This window comes from Mobula hypostoma, chromosome 5 (genome assembly GCF_963921235.1).
Source record: "Mobula hypostoma chromosome 5, sMobHyp1.1, whole genome shotgun sequence".
Taxonomy (NCBI): domain Eukaryota; kingdom Metazoa; phylum Chordata; class Chondrichthyes; order Myliobatiformes; family Myliobatidae; genus Mobula; species Mobula hypostoma.
This window is the reverse complement of record NC_086101.1, coordinates 158,542,295-158,556,049: the sequence shown is the minus strand read 5'-3', so window position 1 is coordinate 158,556,049 and position 13,755 is coordinate 158,542,295. Positions and strand designations below refer to the sequence as shown.

Here is a 13,755-nt window from a genome sequence, read left to right as displayed (position 1 = left end):
CATGTTTTATTGTTTTACAACATTTGATCACAGTAGATTTAATTAGGCTTTTTTGACACCGATCAACAGAGAAAGATTCTTTTGTGTCAAAGTGATGTAAATTAAATACAAATACAAAACACGAAGTAATTGATTGCATAAGTATTCACCCTCATTTAATATAATACGTCAAATCATCACTGGTGCAGCCAATTGGTTTTAGAAGTCACATTATTAGTTAAGTGGAGATCTCTTTTTGGAGACCTGTGTGCAGTCAAGGTGTTTCAATTGATTGTAGTAAAAATACACCTGTATCTGGAAGGTCCAACTGGTGAGTCTGTATCCTGGCAAACACTACACCACGAAGACAAAAGAACACTCCGAGCAACTCCACATAAAGGTTATTGAAAAGCACAAGTCAGGAGATAGATATAAGAAAATTTTCAAGTCACTGAATATCACTTGGAGTACAGTTAAGTCAGTCATCAAGAAATGGAAAGACTATCATGGCACAAGTATAAATCTGCCTAGAGCAGGCCATCCTCAAAAACTGAGTGACCATGCAAGAAGGGGACTAGTGAGAATGCTACCAAGAGGCCTATGACAACTCTGGAGGAATTACAAGCTTCAGTGACTGAAATGGGAGAAAACTGCACGTACGACAACTTTTCACCAGTTGCAGCTTATGGGAGAGCAGCAAAGAGCAGGCCACTGTTGGAAAAAAAAACTCATTCATGTGAAACTCACATGTAATGTCCTGGAGTGGCGACGTCAGAGTCCAGACCTCAATCCAATTGAGAATTTGTGGCTGGGTTTGAAAAGAGTTGCTCACTCATGATCACCATGCAATCTGACAGGACTTGAGCAGTTTTGTAAACAAGAATGTGGAAAAATTGCAGTGTCCAGATGTGCAAAGGTGATAGAGACCTATCCACACAGACTCAAGGCTATAATTGCTGCCAAAGGTGCATCTACTAAATATTGATTTGAAGGAGATGAACACTTATGCAATCAATTATTTTGTGTTTCATATTTGTAATTAATTTAGATCACTTGGTAGAGATCTGTTTTCACTTTGACATGAAAGAATCATTTTCTGTTGATCAGTGTCCAAAAAAAGCCAAGTACACCGTGATTCAATGTTGTAAAACAATAAAACATGAAAACTTCCAAGGGGTGGTGGGTAAATATTTTTTAAATGCACTGTAGATAGAGTGGATGTGAGGAGGTGCATTTAGGACCAAGAGGGCTTTAAGAAGAGAAGATTTACAATTTTTGGCTTTATAATCAACTGTTTTGTTTTGGATTAGCTCAATTAAATTTGTGTTTTTGAGTATTTCTGAGAGCAACAATGAATTATGATGGAATTCACGACAGTCAAATGGAAGCAAATACTTAATAAGAGAAGGATGCCTAATCCTACAAATATTACATCCTTACTAACATGTTATTTTTAAACTGAAGGCATGTCATAGTAAGCTCTTGTGATCAAAATGCTGAAGACATTAAATATAAGTGACTGAATTCTTGTTTATATCTCATTTAGAAATTGCAAACAGCCTGGAGATACGGTTTACTGAAAAGCCAGTGGCATAAATAATCATGACCTTTTAAATAACCCAGTTAATACAGTGGAAAGTGTGTTCATCCGTACAGATAAACCAGTTATGAACCTGACTGCTTGGTCAAATTTGCTTCAGGCTTTTAACCTCAGAATTGTCTGAATGCAACTTCAGTCTGCTGTTAACTGGTGTTTGAGTTGGAAGCCTTTTTGTATCCATCACATGATGTAAATGCAGTAGGGATGTGTATGTTTTGTACTATGTATAGGTCATCTTCACCTTTAACTGTAATTACCAAGCCATGTTGACTATGGCCAGGTTTAATGCTGTATCAAATATATTCATTGTTTTTTGCATATCTAACACTGCAGACTTCTCAAAATTATAAAGAACACTGTCAGTACCAAGATCCAGTTATAGCTTTTGCTCAATATGGTGAAGAATATTAATTGAAGTATGGTATCCACTTCAACATGGTCAAATGCAAATTATATAGCACCTTGTACCCTGATCCTTAATGTGTCACAGGCCCAACCTGCGAAGGATATCCATTGAAACATTTTATTTCTATGTAGAGACATAGAGTCTTAGAACACTGCAGCACTGAAACAGGCCATTCATCCATCTAGTTTGTGCCAAACTGCATGGTCCTATCAACCTGCACCTGGATCATAGCCCTATATACCCCTCCTGTCCATGTTCTTATACAGATCTTTTAAATTTTGCAGATGAACTCTCATCCACCACTTTTGCTTTCAGCTCATTCCTCATTCGCACTATCTTCTGAATGAAGAAGTACAGTACTCTCTCCAGTTCCCTGTAAATATTTCACTTTTCACCCTTAACCTATGACATCTGGTTCTTGTCTCACCCAACCTTGGGGGTGGGGGAAGCGAGCCTTCTTGCATTTACCCTATCTGTAGCTCTCATAATTTTGTATACTTCTGTCAAATCTCCCCACAGTCTCCTATGCTCCAGCTAATTAACTCCTAACCTGTTCAATTTTCCCCTAAAACTCAGGTCCTCAAGCCCCAGCAACATTCTTGTAAGTATTCTCTGTACTTCTTCAATGTTATTAGAAGCATAGAAACATAGAAAACCTACAGCACAATACAGGCCCTTCAGCCCACAATGCTGTGCCGAACATGTACTTTAGAAATTACCTAGGGATACTCATAGCCCTCTATTTTTCTAAGCTCCATGTACCTATCCAGGAGTCTCTTAAAAGACCACGTTGTATTTGCCTCCACCACCATTTATTATTGACGTCTTTCGTGTAGTTAGGTGACCAGAGCTGCACGTAATACTTCAAATTTGGCCTTACAAACACCTTACATAACTTTAACATTAGATCCCAACTCCTGTACTCAAAACTTTGATTTATGATTATCAGTGAGCCGTAGCTGAAAGAGGATCATATTTGGGAGCTTAGCATCCAAGGATACACATTGTTTCAAAAGGACAGGCAGGTCGGCAGAGGGTGGGTGGCTCTGCTAATAATGAATTAAATCCTTTGAAAGAGGTGACAGGATTGGAATATGTAGAATCCTTGCGAGTGGAGCTAAGAAACTGCAAGGGTAAAATGACCCTTTTTCATTGAAACCTATCGAATATGGAAAGGCGTAGATAGAGGATGTGGAGAGGATGCTTCCTATATTGGGTGAGTCTAGGACCAGAGGGTATAGCCTCAGAGCAGAGGGACATCCATTTGGAAAAGAGGTGAGGAGGAATTTCTTTAGCCGGATGGTGGTGAATCTGTGGAGTTCATTGCCAAGGCCATCTGTGGAGGCCAAGTCATTGAGGGTATTGTATTTTATCATTAAATTGTATACAGGTTTCCCCCACCATCCAAAGGTAGAGCGTTCCGATGAAACGGTTCATAAGCCGGAATGTTGTAAAGTGAAGAAGCAATACCATTTATTTATATGGGAAAAATCTGTGAGCGTTCACAGACCCAAAAAATAACCTACCAAATTATGCCAAATAACACATAAAACCTAAAATAACAGTAACATATAGTTAAAGCAGGAATGATATGATAAATACACAGCCTATATAAAGTAGAAATACTTTCCTACAATCATTGCCGCACTGTTCTCCGTAGTGAAAATCTCATGCAAGCGCTCTTGGCAGAAACACTCTCTCCAGTAACCTTTAAGCTATGAAGCTGCCAAATCATACCAAATAACACATAAAAATACACAGCCTATATAAAGTAGAAATAATGTATATCACTTACCGGAATCGGGAAGACAACGCCGAGCACACTGATGATGGTGTGTTAGGCTGAGTCGTTGGAGGTTGGGGTGGTGCAGTGGTCCCTAACCTCTGGGCCACCGACCGATACCAATCCGCGAAGCATGCAGTGGTGTAACGGTAGCTGGGACGCACCCAGCACATCTTTAAGAAAAAAGCCAAAATAAACAAGCTAATTAATTAGGTGCCGCCCGGCACGTAAATGTGGGCTTAGATCAGAGGTGACGCAATCGGCAATCGCCTCTGATCTGGGCCGACATTTACATGCCAGGAGCAACCTAATTAATTAGCTTGTTTACTTAAGCTTTTTTCTTAAAGATGTGCTGGGTGCGTCCTGGCTACCGCTGCATTCTCCGCGGCCCAGGGGTTGGGGTGGTGGGACACCGAGGTGTCATCTCATCATCGTCTGTTTCCATCAGGGCAGGCAGGTCATCTTCTTCTATGTCTGCCTGCCTCGATGTTGAAAGTTGAGGTTCGTCGTCTGCTGTGGCTGATGTGGAAGGCTTGAAAAATGACAGTATGCTTGACTGCTTAGCCTCGCGCATTTTTCTATCATACAGTTCTTGTAAGCACTCAAACCATCCTGCAAATATGCCCTAAACCTATGTACCCTTTCAAATTTAAAGTCGTACTTTTCTGCAATCATTGCAGCGAAAATCTCATGCAGTTGCTCCACATTCAGTTCCTGGACAATTTCACTTTCGGTCCGTTCGCTACTGCATTTGGTTTTGATTGTTATCCTTCCCTCTTCCAATTGCATCAGCTCTTCATCTATCAGTTCTTGGTCATGGGATGCCAAAAACTCTTCAACATCATCTTCGTCAACTTCCACAAGCCAAACTCATTTTGTCCTTACATCGTTCACCACGATCGAAACACTTAATTATGTCTAGTTTTACGCTAAGTGTAACACCCTTACGAGCTCTCTTAGGCTTTTCTGATACCTTAGAACTCATCTTGTTAACAGCTGCTCACAGGCACGTGCTTAAGCAATGCCGGCTAGAATGCAGTTCCGGGGGAGGAGCTTGGCTGCTTGGGGCACGCGCTGCCTTTTATCGCGCGCTGCTTTTTTCGTGCGCTGCCTTTTTTCGTAACAGTGAAAACACCTTCTGTTAGCGAAAACAGGTAACTAATGTAGGTCTTTCGTAACAGCGAGGTTTTGTAAAGCGAACATTCAAAAAGCAGGGGACACCTGTATTTAGAGAGGAGGTTGATAGAAACATAGAAAACCTACAGCACAATATAGGCCTTTCAGCCCACAGTGCTGTGCTGAACATGTACTTACTTTAGAGATTACCTAGAGTTACCATAGCCCTCTATTTTTCTAAGCTCCATGTACCTATCCAGGAGTCACCAAAAAGACCCTATCGTATCTGCCTCCACCACCATCGCCAGCAGCCCATTCCACACACTCACCACTCGCTGCGTAAAATACTTATCTCTGGCATCTCCTCTGTACCTTCTTCCAAGCACCTTAAAACTGTGCCCTCTCGTGATTCTTGAATAGTCAGAGCGTCAAAGGTTACAGGCAGAAGGCAGGAGGAAGGGTTTTAATAGAACAATAAAGCAGCCAAGATGAAATAATAGAGCAAACTCAATGCGCCAACTAGCCTACTTCTGCTCATATGTCTTATAGTCTTATGGTTTTATGAAGGACAATATACCAAAAGCTCTCTTTACAACCCTATCTAGCTGTAACACCACTTTCAAGGAATAATGGATTTGTATTCACATATCCCTCCGTTCTACTGCACTCCTTAGTGCTTTACCATTCACTGTGTTAGTCTTACCCATGTTTATCCTCCCAGGGTGCAACAGCTGACACGTGCCAGTTTTTCAGCTGGTCCATATCCCACTGAGAGGTTTGATAGCCTTCCTTGCTGTCTACCATGCCCCCAATCCAGTTCACCTTTATCGTCCAAATCATTAATATAGCTAATATGGGTGACAAATAAACTCCTTGGGCTTCCAGCTGGGTACAGCTATCTATTATAACTGACATTTTGATGACAAACTCTGCCATCTTCTTCAGGAATGATGCCTGGGTGGTATTTGTACCCCCGTAGTCTGCCCTTCCTGATTGATTAGTCCTCATCCAAACAGGTTTCTGCTCTCCGACCTTGTTTGCAATCTCCTTAAAGCGAGATCTTCGTCTTTGTTAAAATTCTTTTCCTCTAGTAAGAACTGGAATTCAATTGTAAACGAGGTGGGAGAGCAGAAACCTGATTGGATGAGGACTAACCAATCAGCAGGAACAGACTATAGTGGATAAATACCACTGGACTAGATGTGGTCAGGCATCATCCCTGAAGAAAATGGCCAAATTTGTCATCAAAACATAGGTTATAATTGATATCTGTACCTGGCTAGAAGCCCATGAAGAGTTTATTTGTCATATATGCCAGGAAAGCACTAGATCCTTTTAAAGTATGTGACTTCTTTGGGAAAAAAAGGAAAATCCTATCTGCAGGCTGAGAATAAATGGGGAAGACATGAAACAAGTACAGAACTTTTGCTACTTAGGAAGCTGGGTGACATCAGATGGACACCAAAGGAAGAATAGGGATGGCAAAAGACACCTTTATGAGAATGAAGAGTATCCCGACCAGTACTAAACCAGGCATGACAACCCACCTCAGAGTACTGAAATGTTACGTTTATCCAGTTATGTTATATGGCTCAGAATGTTGGACAATATCTAGTAACATGAAGAAACGAATTGAAGCAGCAGAGATGTGGTTTTTGAGGAGGAGGCAAAGAATATCATTGATGAAACGAATATCTAACGAGAATGTCATGAGCAGAGCAAACACAATAAGAGAAATAATGTATGAGATCATGAAAAGACAACGTAACTTCATTGGACATGTGATTAGGAAAGAGGAGTTGGAATGCACGGTAATAATGGGAAAGATGGAAGGAAAGAAAGCAAGTGGAAGGCAAAGACAAATGATGATGGAGGCAGCAGCCAGAGAACTGGAAGTGAGTACCAATGAATTGATCCACTTGACCCGAAACAGGAGTGTGTGGGCCATGGCAGTCAAAGCTCAAACTGAGTACAGCACCTGATGATGATGACCTCATTGAAACCTATCGAATGTTGAAAGGCCTCAGTAGAGTGGATGTGGAGAGGATGTTTCTTATGGAGGTGTAGTTTAAGACCAGAGGACACAGCCTCAGAATAGAGGTACGTCCTTTTAGAACAGAGATGAGGAAGAATTTCTTTAGTCAGAGAGTGGTGAATCTGTCAAATTCACCACTATAGCTGGCTGTGGAGGTCAAGTCATTTGGTATATTTGAGGCAGAGATTCTTGATTAGTCAGGGCATGAAGAGAAATAGGGAGAAGCCAGGAGATTGGGGATGAGGGGAAAATTGATCAGCCATGATGAAATGGTGAGGCAGACTCAGTGGACCAAATGGCCTAATTCTGCTCCTATACCTTATGGGCTTATAACAGACAAATAGATCCCAGCACTGACCCTTGCTATACACCACTAGTCACAGATCTCTAGTCGAAGAACTAGTCATCTACTACCACTCTGTTGCTTCTCCCGTTAAGCCATATTGAATCCAATTTACTACTTCATCCCGAATGCCATGCAACAACGTTCTGGATCAGCCTCCCATGTGGAACTTTGTTAAAGACCTTGCTAAAGACTATGTAGACAATGTCCCCTACCCTTCCTTCATCAACGTCCCTGGCAAACTCCTCAAAAAACTCTGTTAGATTAGTTAGGCACAAACTACCATGCACAAAGCCATGTTGACTTGCTGTAATCAAACCTTGTCTATCCAAGTACTTATATATCCTGCCACTTTGAATACCTTCGAATAATTTACCCACTATTGATTTTAGGCTCACTGGCCTATTCTAGAGCCTTTCTTGAACAATGGAACTATATTAGCTATCCTCCAGTCTTCCAGTATCTCACTTGTGGTTAAGGATGTTTTAAATACCACTGCCAGGGCCCCAGCCCGATCACTTCAGCTATCCTGTGATCTTTAAATGTAATTGCCAATTAGTGCTGAAATGAAGACAATTTTGTACGGAAACTCCCTAACCTAATTTTCACATTAAGCCCACACAGGTAGGAGGTTAATGAAGGGCCTTTCATCTTGTCAGCATGGACAGGATTTGTACATGGATTTTGGAAATGAAAGACCAGTGTATGGTGATGCTATAAAATCCACTTTTGAACTACAGGCAAGCAACAGCATTGCCATTCATCTTACAATAACTAATATGAACTACTTCCAGTTTGTTGTGTCTTGTATGCAGAGATGCAGTAGCACATTAGCATGCTTAATCGTCTCCAAATGACATTATTGACAAATCAGGAAAAACCTTTTTTTTAATTAACTTGTTTAACTATATAATTTCTACTCCTTAAACATAACCAACTCTCAAGAATCTGATTGTTTTGGATCAGAATTTCCCAAAGAATGGATAGTTTACATGCCGACTAATTGCAGACAACTTTCCAGCACATTTGGATTGCCTGCCCAATTAAAGTCCCTGCTAATTATTTAGACATTGGATTTCCGGGTAATCTGAAAGTGAACCTTTAACTTTTTCTCCTGTGAATTCTGATGCAGGACAGCTTGAGGGAAGAAGAGGTAATTATTAATAACCAACAATTGTCATCAGCAGTCTTAACATACTTTCATGTTTATACATTTGAAAATGCAAAACATTAATAACCAGATGCCCAGTTGTGTCTTTGTTAGAAATGACAGTTTGTTAGGCAGATTTGAGGAAACGAGTTTGTAAATGCTTGTTATATTTAGAGAGATTGATAGAATATTTCTACCTTTGAGCTACAAATGTGGTGACTTAGTGCATTTTCATGAACACTAGCAGCAATAGTACAGTAGCTCTGGTGGCAAATATAATCTCTGTGTCTGTGAAGGACTTAGATGACTGCTGCTTGTGGCCATGGGTGAGCTGAATATGGCTCAGGAATAACATCTTCACCTCACTGAGAATCAACGCTGATGCACCTCGAGGATGTGTTCTTATCTCACACCTTACTGTTTCTACACCCATGACTGTATGAGTAGACGCAGCTCAAATGCCATCAATAAATCACTGATGACACAACTGTTGTTGGCAATATTTCAGACGGTAATGATGAGATAGATCAGCTGGTTGAGTGGTGTCACAGCAACAACCTTGCACTCAATGGCAGTAAGACCAAAGAATTGATTGTGGACTTCAGAAAGGGTAAGATGAGGCCATACACACCTGTCCTCATCAAGGGATCAGAAGTGGAAAGGATGAGCAATTTCATGTTCTTGGGTATCAACATCTCTGAGATTCTATCCTGGGCCCAACATATCGATGTAGTTACAAGGAAGGCACAACAACAGCAGCTATATTTCATTAGGAGTTTGAGAAGATTTGGTATGTCACCAAAGATACTAGCAAATTTCTCCAGATGTACTGTGGAGAGCATTGTAACTGGCTGCATCACTGTCAGGTATGTGGGGAGGCCACTGTACAGGATCAAAATAAGCTGCAAAAAGTTGTAAACTCAGTCAGCTGCATCATGGACACTAGCTTCCCCAGCATCCAGGACATCTTCAAAAAGGTGGCATCCATCATTAAGAACCTCCATCATCTAGGACATGCCTTCTTCTCATTGCTACATCAAGGAGGGGGTACCGGAGCCTGAAGGCACACACTCAAAGATTCAGGAATACCTTCTTTCCCTCTGCCATCAGATTTCTGAATGGATATTGAACCTATGAACACTACTTTTTCTTTTCTCTTTTTGCAGTATTTATTTAATTTAATTTTTTAAATCTATATATATTTTTACAGTAATTTATTTTTTAAGATATTTATTGCAATGTACTGCTGCCGCATAACAACAAATTTTACAACATATGCTGGTGATATTAAACCTCTGATTCTGAGAATAAAGATCATGCTGCTAAGGTAACTTGACAGATAAAAAGAATGCTAATATTTGCTTCAAATTAATCTGCTTTTACAAAATGTTTAAGAGCTGACAAGTCTACTATTCACATTTTATAGAGAGAAACAGAGGTAGGCAGAGTGAGAGTGGGAAGTAGAGGCAGGCAGCAAGAAAGAAAAGAGAGAAGTAGAGGCAGTATCATACAGCATGGAAACAAGCTCTTCAGCCCAAGTGGTCCATCCCAATCAAGATTCTTATCTACTTTAATCCCTTTTCCCCTGCATTTAACTGATACCCCTGAAATCTGTACAGGGGCAGGAAGGCATGTGCTGGATCTTGCAGGCAAAGTTAAATGAAATCCCAAAATATTTTACAGGTATATTAGGAATAAAATGTGATTAGGGAGAGAATAAGTCTCTTTAAAGATCAGCATGGCCTGTGGATCATCTGTGGAGCTACAGGAGATGGGTGAGATTTTTAATGACCGATTCTCATCAGTCATTACTTTTGGGGAAATGGTGACTAGCAAGGAATTCAGACAAATGAATTGTGATGTATTGAATCACATACAAATTATAAACAAGGAGGTAATGGAGGCCATAAAGCATGTTGAAATGAATGAATCTCCAGAACCTGATCAAGTATATCCCTGGTCCTTGTGGGAGACTAGGAAAGAGATTGCAGAGGCTATTGCAGAAATATTTGCTTCAGTTTAGTACCAGCAGAATTTCCAGAAGACTGGAGGTTGGCTAATATTTTAGTGTTACTTAAGAAGAACAGTAAAGACAAACCAGAGAACTGCAGGCCAGTTCGTCTAACATAACTGGTGGAGAAGTAGGGTTTACCAGCATTTGGATAGTGAGCATGGGAAATCATAACTGGCAAATCTCTTGCAGTATTTTGAAGAGGTAACCAAGAAGTTAGCTAACTGCAGGGTGGTGGACTTTGTGTATAATGAAATTAACAGGGCCAGTGATAAGATCCTGCACAGCAAACTAGTCTGAGAAGTTCAATTGCTAGGGGTCCAGGTAGAGCTATCTAGCTGGATTCATAATTGACTTGATGTCAGGAGGCAGATATGATGAACGCAAGTTATTCCTGGAACTGGGAGCTTTTGACTAGAGATGTGCCACGAGGGTCAGTGCTGTGTTTGTTATTCATATAAGATATTTGGATGAGAATGTACAAGGCATGCTTTGTAATTTTGCAGATAATAAAAATGGGTGGTGTTGTAAACAGTAAAGGTTGTCAAAAATTGCAGGAAATTTTGATCAGGTGGATGTGGGCAAAGGAAAATTAAACTGCATTTAGTCCAGATTTTTGCAAAATATTAGGGAAACCAATGTAGACTTGTACAGTGAACGGCAGTGCTCTGTGGAGAGTGTTGCAAAATAGATGAAACTAGTGATACAGGACCATGGTTCCCTGAAGAACAACCTCCCACTCAATGTCAGCAAAACCAAAAAGCAGATTATTGACTGCAGGACGAGGAAACCAGAGGTCCATTTGCCAGTCCTCAACAGAGGATCAGGGGTGAAGAGGGTTAGTAACTTTAAATTCCTCAGCTTTATCATTTCAGAGGATCTGTCCTGGGTCCAGCACGTAAGTGCCTTAAGAAACCAGGTAAATGGTAAACTAAACACAAAATAATCTGCAGATGCTGGAGTCAAAGCAACACTCACAACACGCTAGGGGAACTCAGCAGTTCGGGCAGCATCCGTGGAAAAGATCGGTCAACGTTTCGGGCTCGAACCCTGACGAAGGGTTCCGGCCCGAAATGTCGACCGATCTTTTCCACGGATTTTGCCCGACCTGCTGAGTTCCTCCAGCGTGTTGTAAGTGGTAAACTAATGTGTATAAACACATTGCAATGGGATCATTTTTTTTTAAAGTATGGATGAATAATTTAATGGCACTTACATACTGTTATAGGAAAGCAGCATCCATCATCAAGGGCCCCCACCACCCAGGCCATGCTCTCTTGTCTCTACTGCCATCAGGAAGGTACAGGAGCCTTGGGTTCCACACTACCAGGTTCAAGAACAGTTACTACCTCTCAACCATCAGGTTTCTGAACCAGAGTAGATAACTTTACTCACCCCAACACTGAACTGATTCCACAACCTATGAACTCACTTTCGAGGACTCTACATCTCATGTTTTCAATATTTATTATTATTATTTTGTTTTTTCTTTTTTGTATTTATACAATTTGTTGTCTTTTGCACATTGTTTGTTTGTCTGTCTTTGTTTATGTGCAGTTTTTGTTGAGTCTTTTGTGTTTGCATTTACTGTGAATACTCACAAGAAAATGAATCCCAGGGTGACATATATGTACTTCAATAATAAATTTACTTTGAACTGAAAGTTGCATCACAGGTGGACAGGCTGGTGAAAAAGTTGTTTGGCATGTTGATCTGCATCAGTCAAGACTGAGCATAAGACTTAGGACATTATATTACAATTGTAAAAGATGTTGATAAGGCTGTAATTGGAGTATTCTGTACGGTTTTGATCACTCTGTTATAGGGAAAACATCATTAAATTGGGAAGAGCACAAAGAAAGTTAATGTTGATGCTACCAGCACTCAAGGGTTTAAGTTATAGGGAGAGATTGGACGAGCTAGGACTTAATTCCTTGAAACGTAGGAGAATAAGCAGTGACCTTACAGAGATGTACCAAATCATGAGAGGCATAGATCAGATAAATGCACAGAAGTTATTTTATTCCAGAGAAAGGAAATCAAGAACTAGAAAACATAGGTTTAAGATGGGGGGGGGGATGGTATGACCCCACACCCAGACTTTGACCCCTACTGCGCTTAAAAGCATGCAGACATAGTCGAGCAGCTCAGTTGTTGTCAGACCAAGTATCAGAATGGGGAAGAAATATGATGTGAGTGACTTGGACCGTGGAATGATTGGTAGTGCCAGGTGGGGCAGTTTGAGTATTGTAGAAACTGCTGATCTCCTGGAATTTTCATGCAAAACATTCTCTGGAACAGGGGTTCCCAACCTGGGGTCTATGGACACCTTGTGTACTGGTCCATGGCATAAAAACGGTTGGGAACCCCCTGCTCTAGAGTTGCGGAGAATGGTACAAAAAAAATCCAGTAAGTGGCAGTTCTGTGAGTGAAAGCACCTTGTTAATGAGAGAAGTCAGAGGAGAGTGGCTAGACTGGTTCAAGCTGACAAGAAGGCGACAGCAAATCAAATAACCACAAGTTTCAACAGTGATATACAAAAGAGCATCTCTGAATGCACAGCATGTCAAGTCTTGAAATGAATGGGCTTCAGCAGAGGAATGCCATGAACATGCACTCAGTGGCCACTTTAGTAGGTACAGGAGGTACAGTTGTGCAATCTATACTAAGCAATTCAAAGTAAATGCCAATCACTCTCCATAGCCCTGTATTTTTCTTTAAATTCCAATTTTTTTTTAAACTCTGTACTGTTGTAATCAGCAAATGTAGAAGGCTATGTCTATCTGTAACTTTGATTTTAATTGCAATTTTATTGCTATTTCTATCTGTAACTTTGATAGTGTGCTGCTTCTCATGCAGCAGCCATCCAGATTGGTTTGTATTCAGTTAGGTTTGACTGAAGCACAAGTTGAAAACTTGAAAGTTAAAATTAAACTTTGTCTTTATTTCCATTCAAACATTAGGTTTCGACATAGTCCAAACTGCTGGTACTTACGAGACTGGTCCATCCACAGCTGGATTCGACAGTGTCTGAAGCACAATGCTAGGGACAAGGCCTTGCACACCTTAAGAAACCAAGTAAGTGGTAAACTATTATATTATATGTATAAACACATTGCAGTGGGATCATTTTTTAAAAAGTATGGATGAATAATTTAACCAAATTTTAATGTTTGCAAATGTTATTTTATTCTTTGCCAATTCTGGTGCTAGTCTGAATGATTTGCCAAACAATTCATTTCTGCATGTTATAATCTAAAAGTAATTCATAGCTCATAATATCTGTATATGATTTTCAAAATAAATGTCTCCAAAAGCTGTTTATGGAATTA

General features: G+C 40.4%; 1 protein-coding gene across 1 annotated transcript in view; it reads left to right on the top strand.

The window, feature by feature from the left end:
- mrps27 (mitochondrial ribosomal protein S27) overlaps positions 1–13,755 on the top strand; it is a 113,820-nt gene that overhangs the window by 41,330 nt on the left and 58,735 nt on the right. The window contains exon 5 of the mRNA XM_063049219.1: positions 13,387–13,501. Coding sequence (XP_062905289.1) covers positions 13,387–13,501 — 115 coding nt within the window. The remainder of the gene's footprint in view (positions 1–13,386; positions 13,502–13,755) is intronic.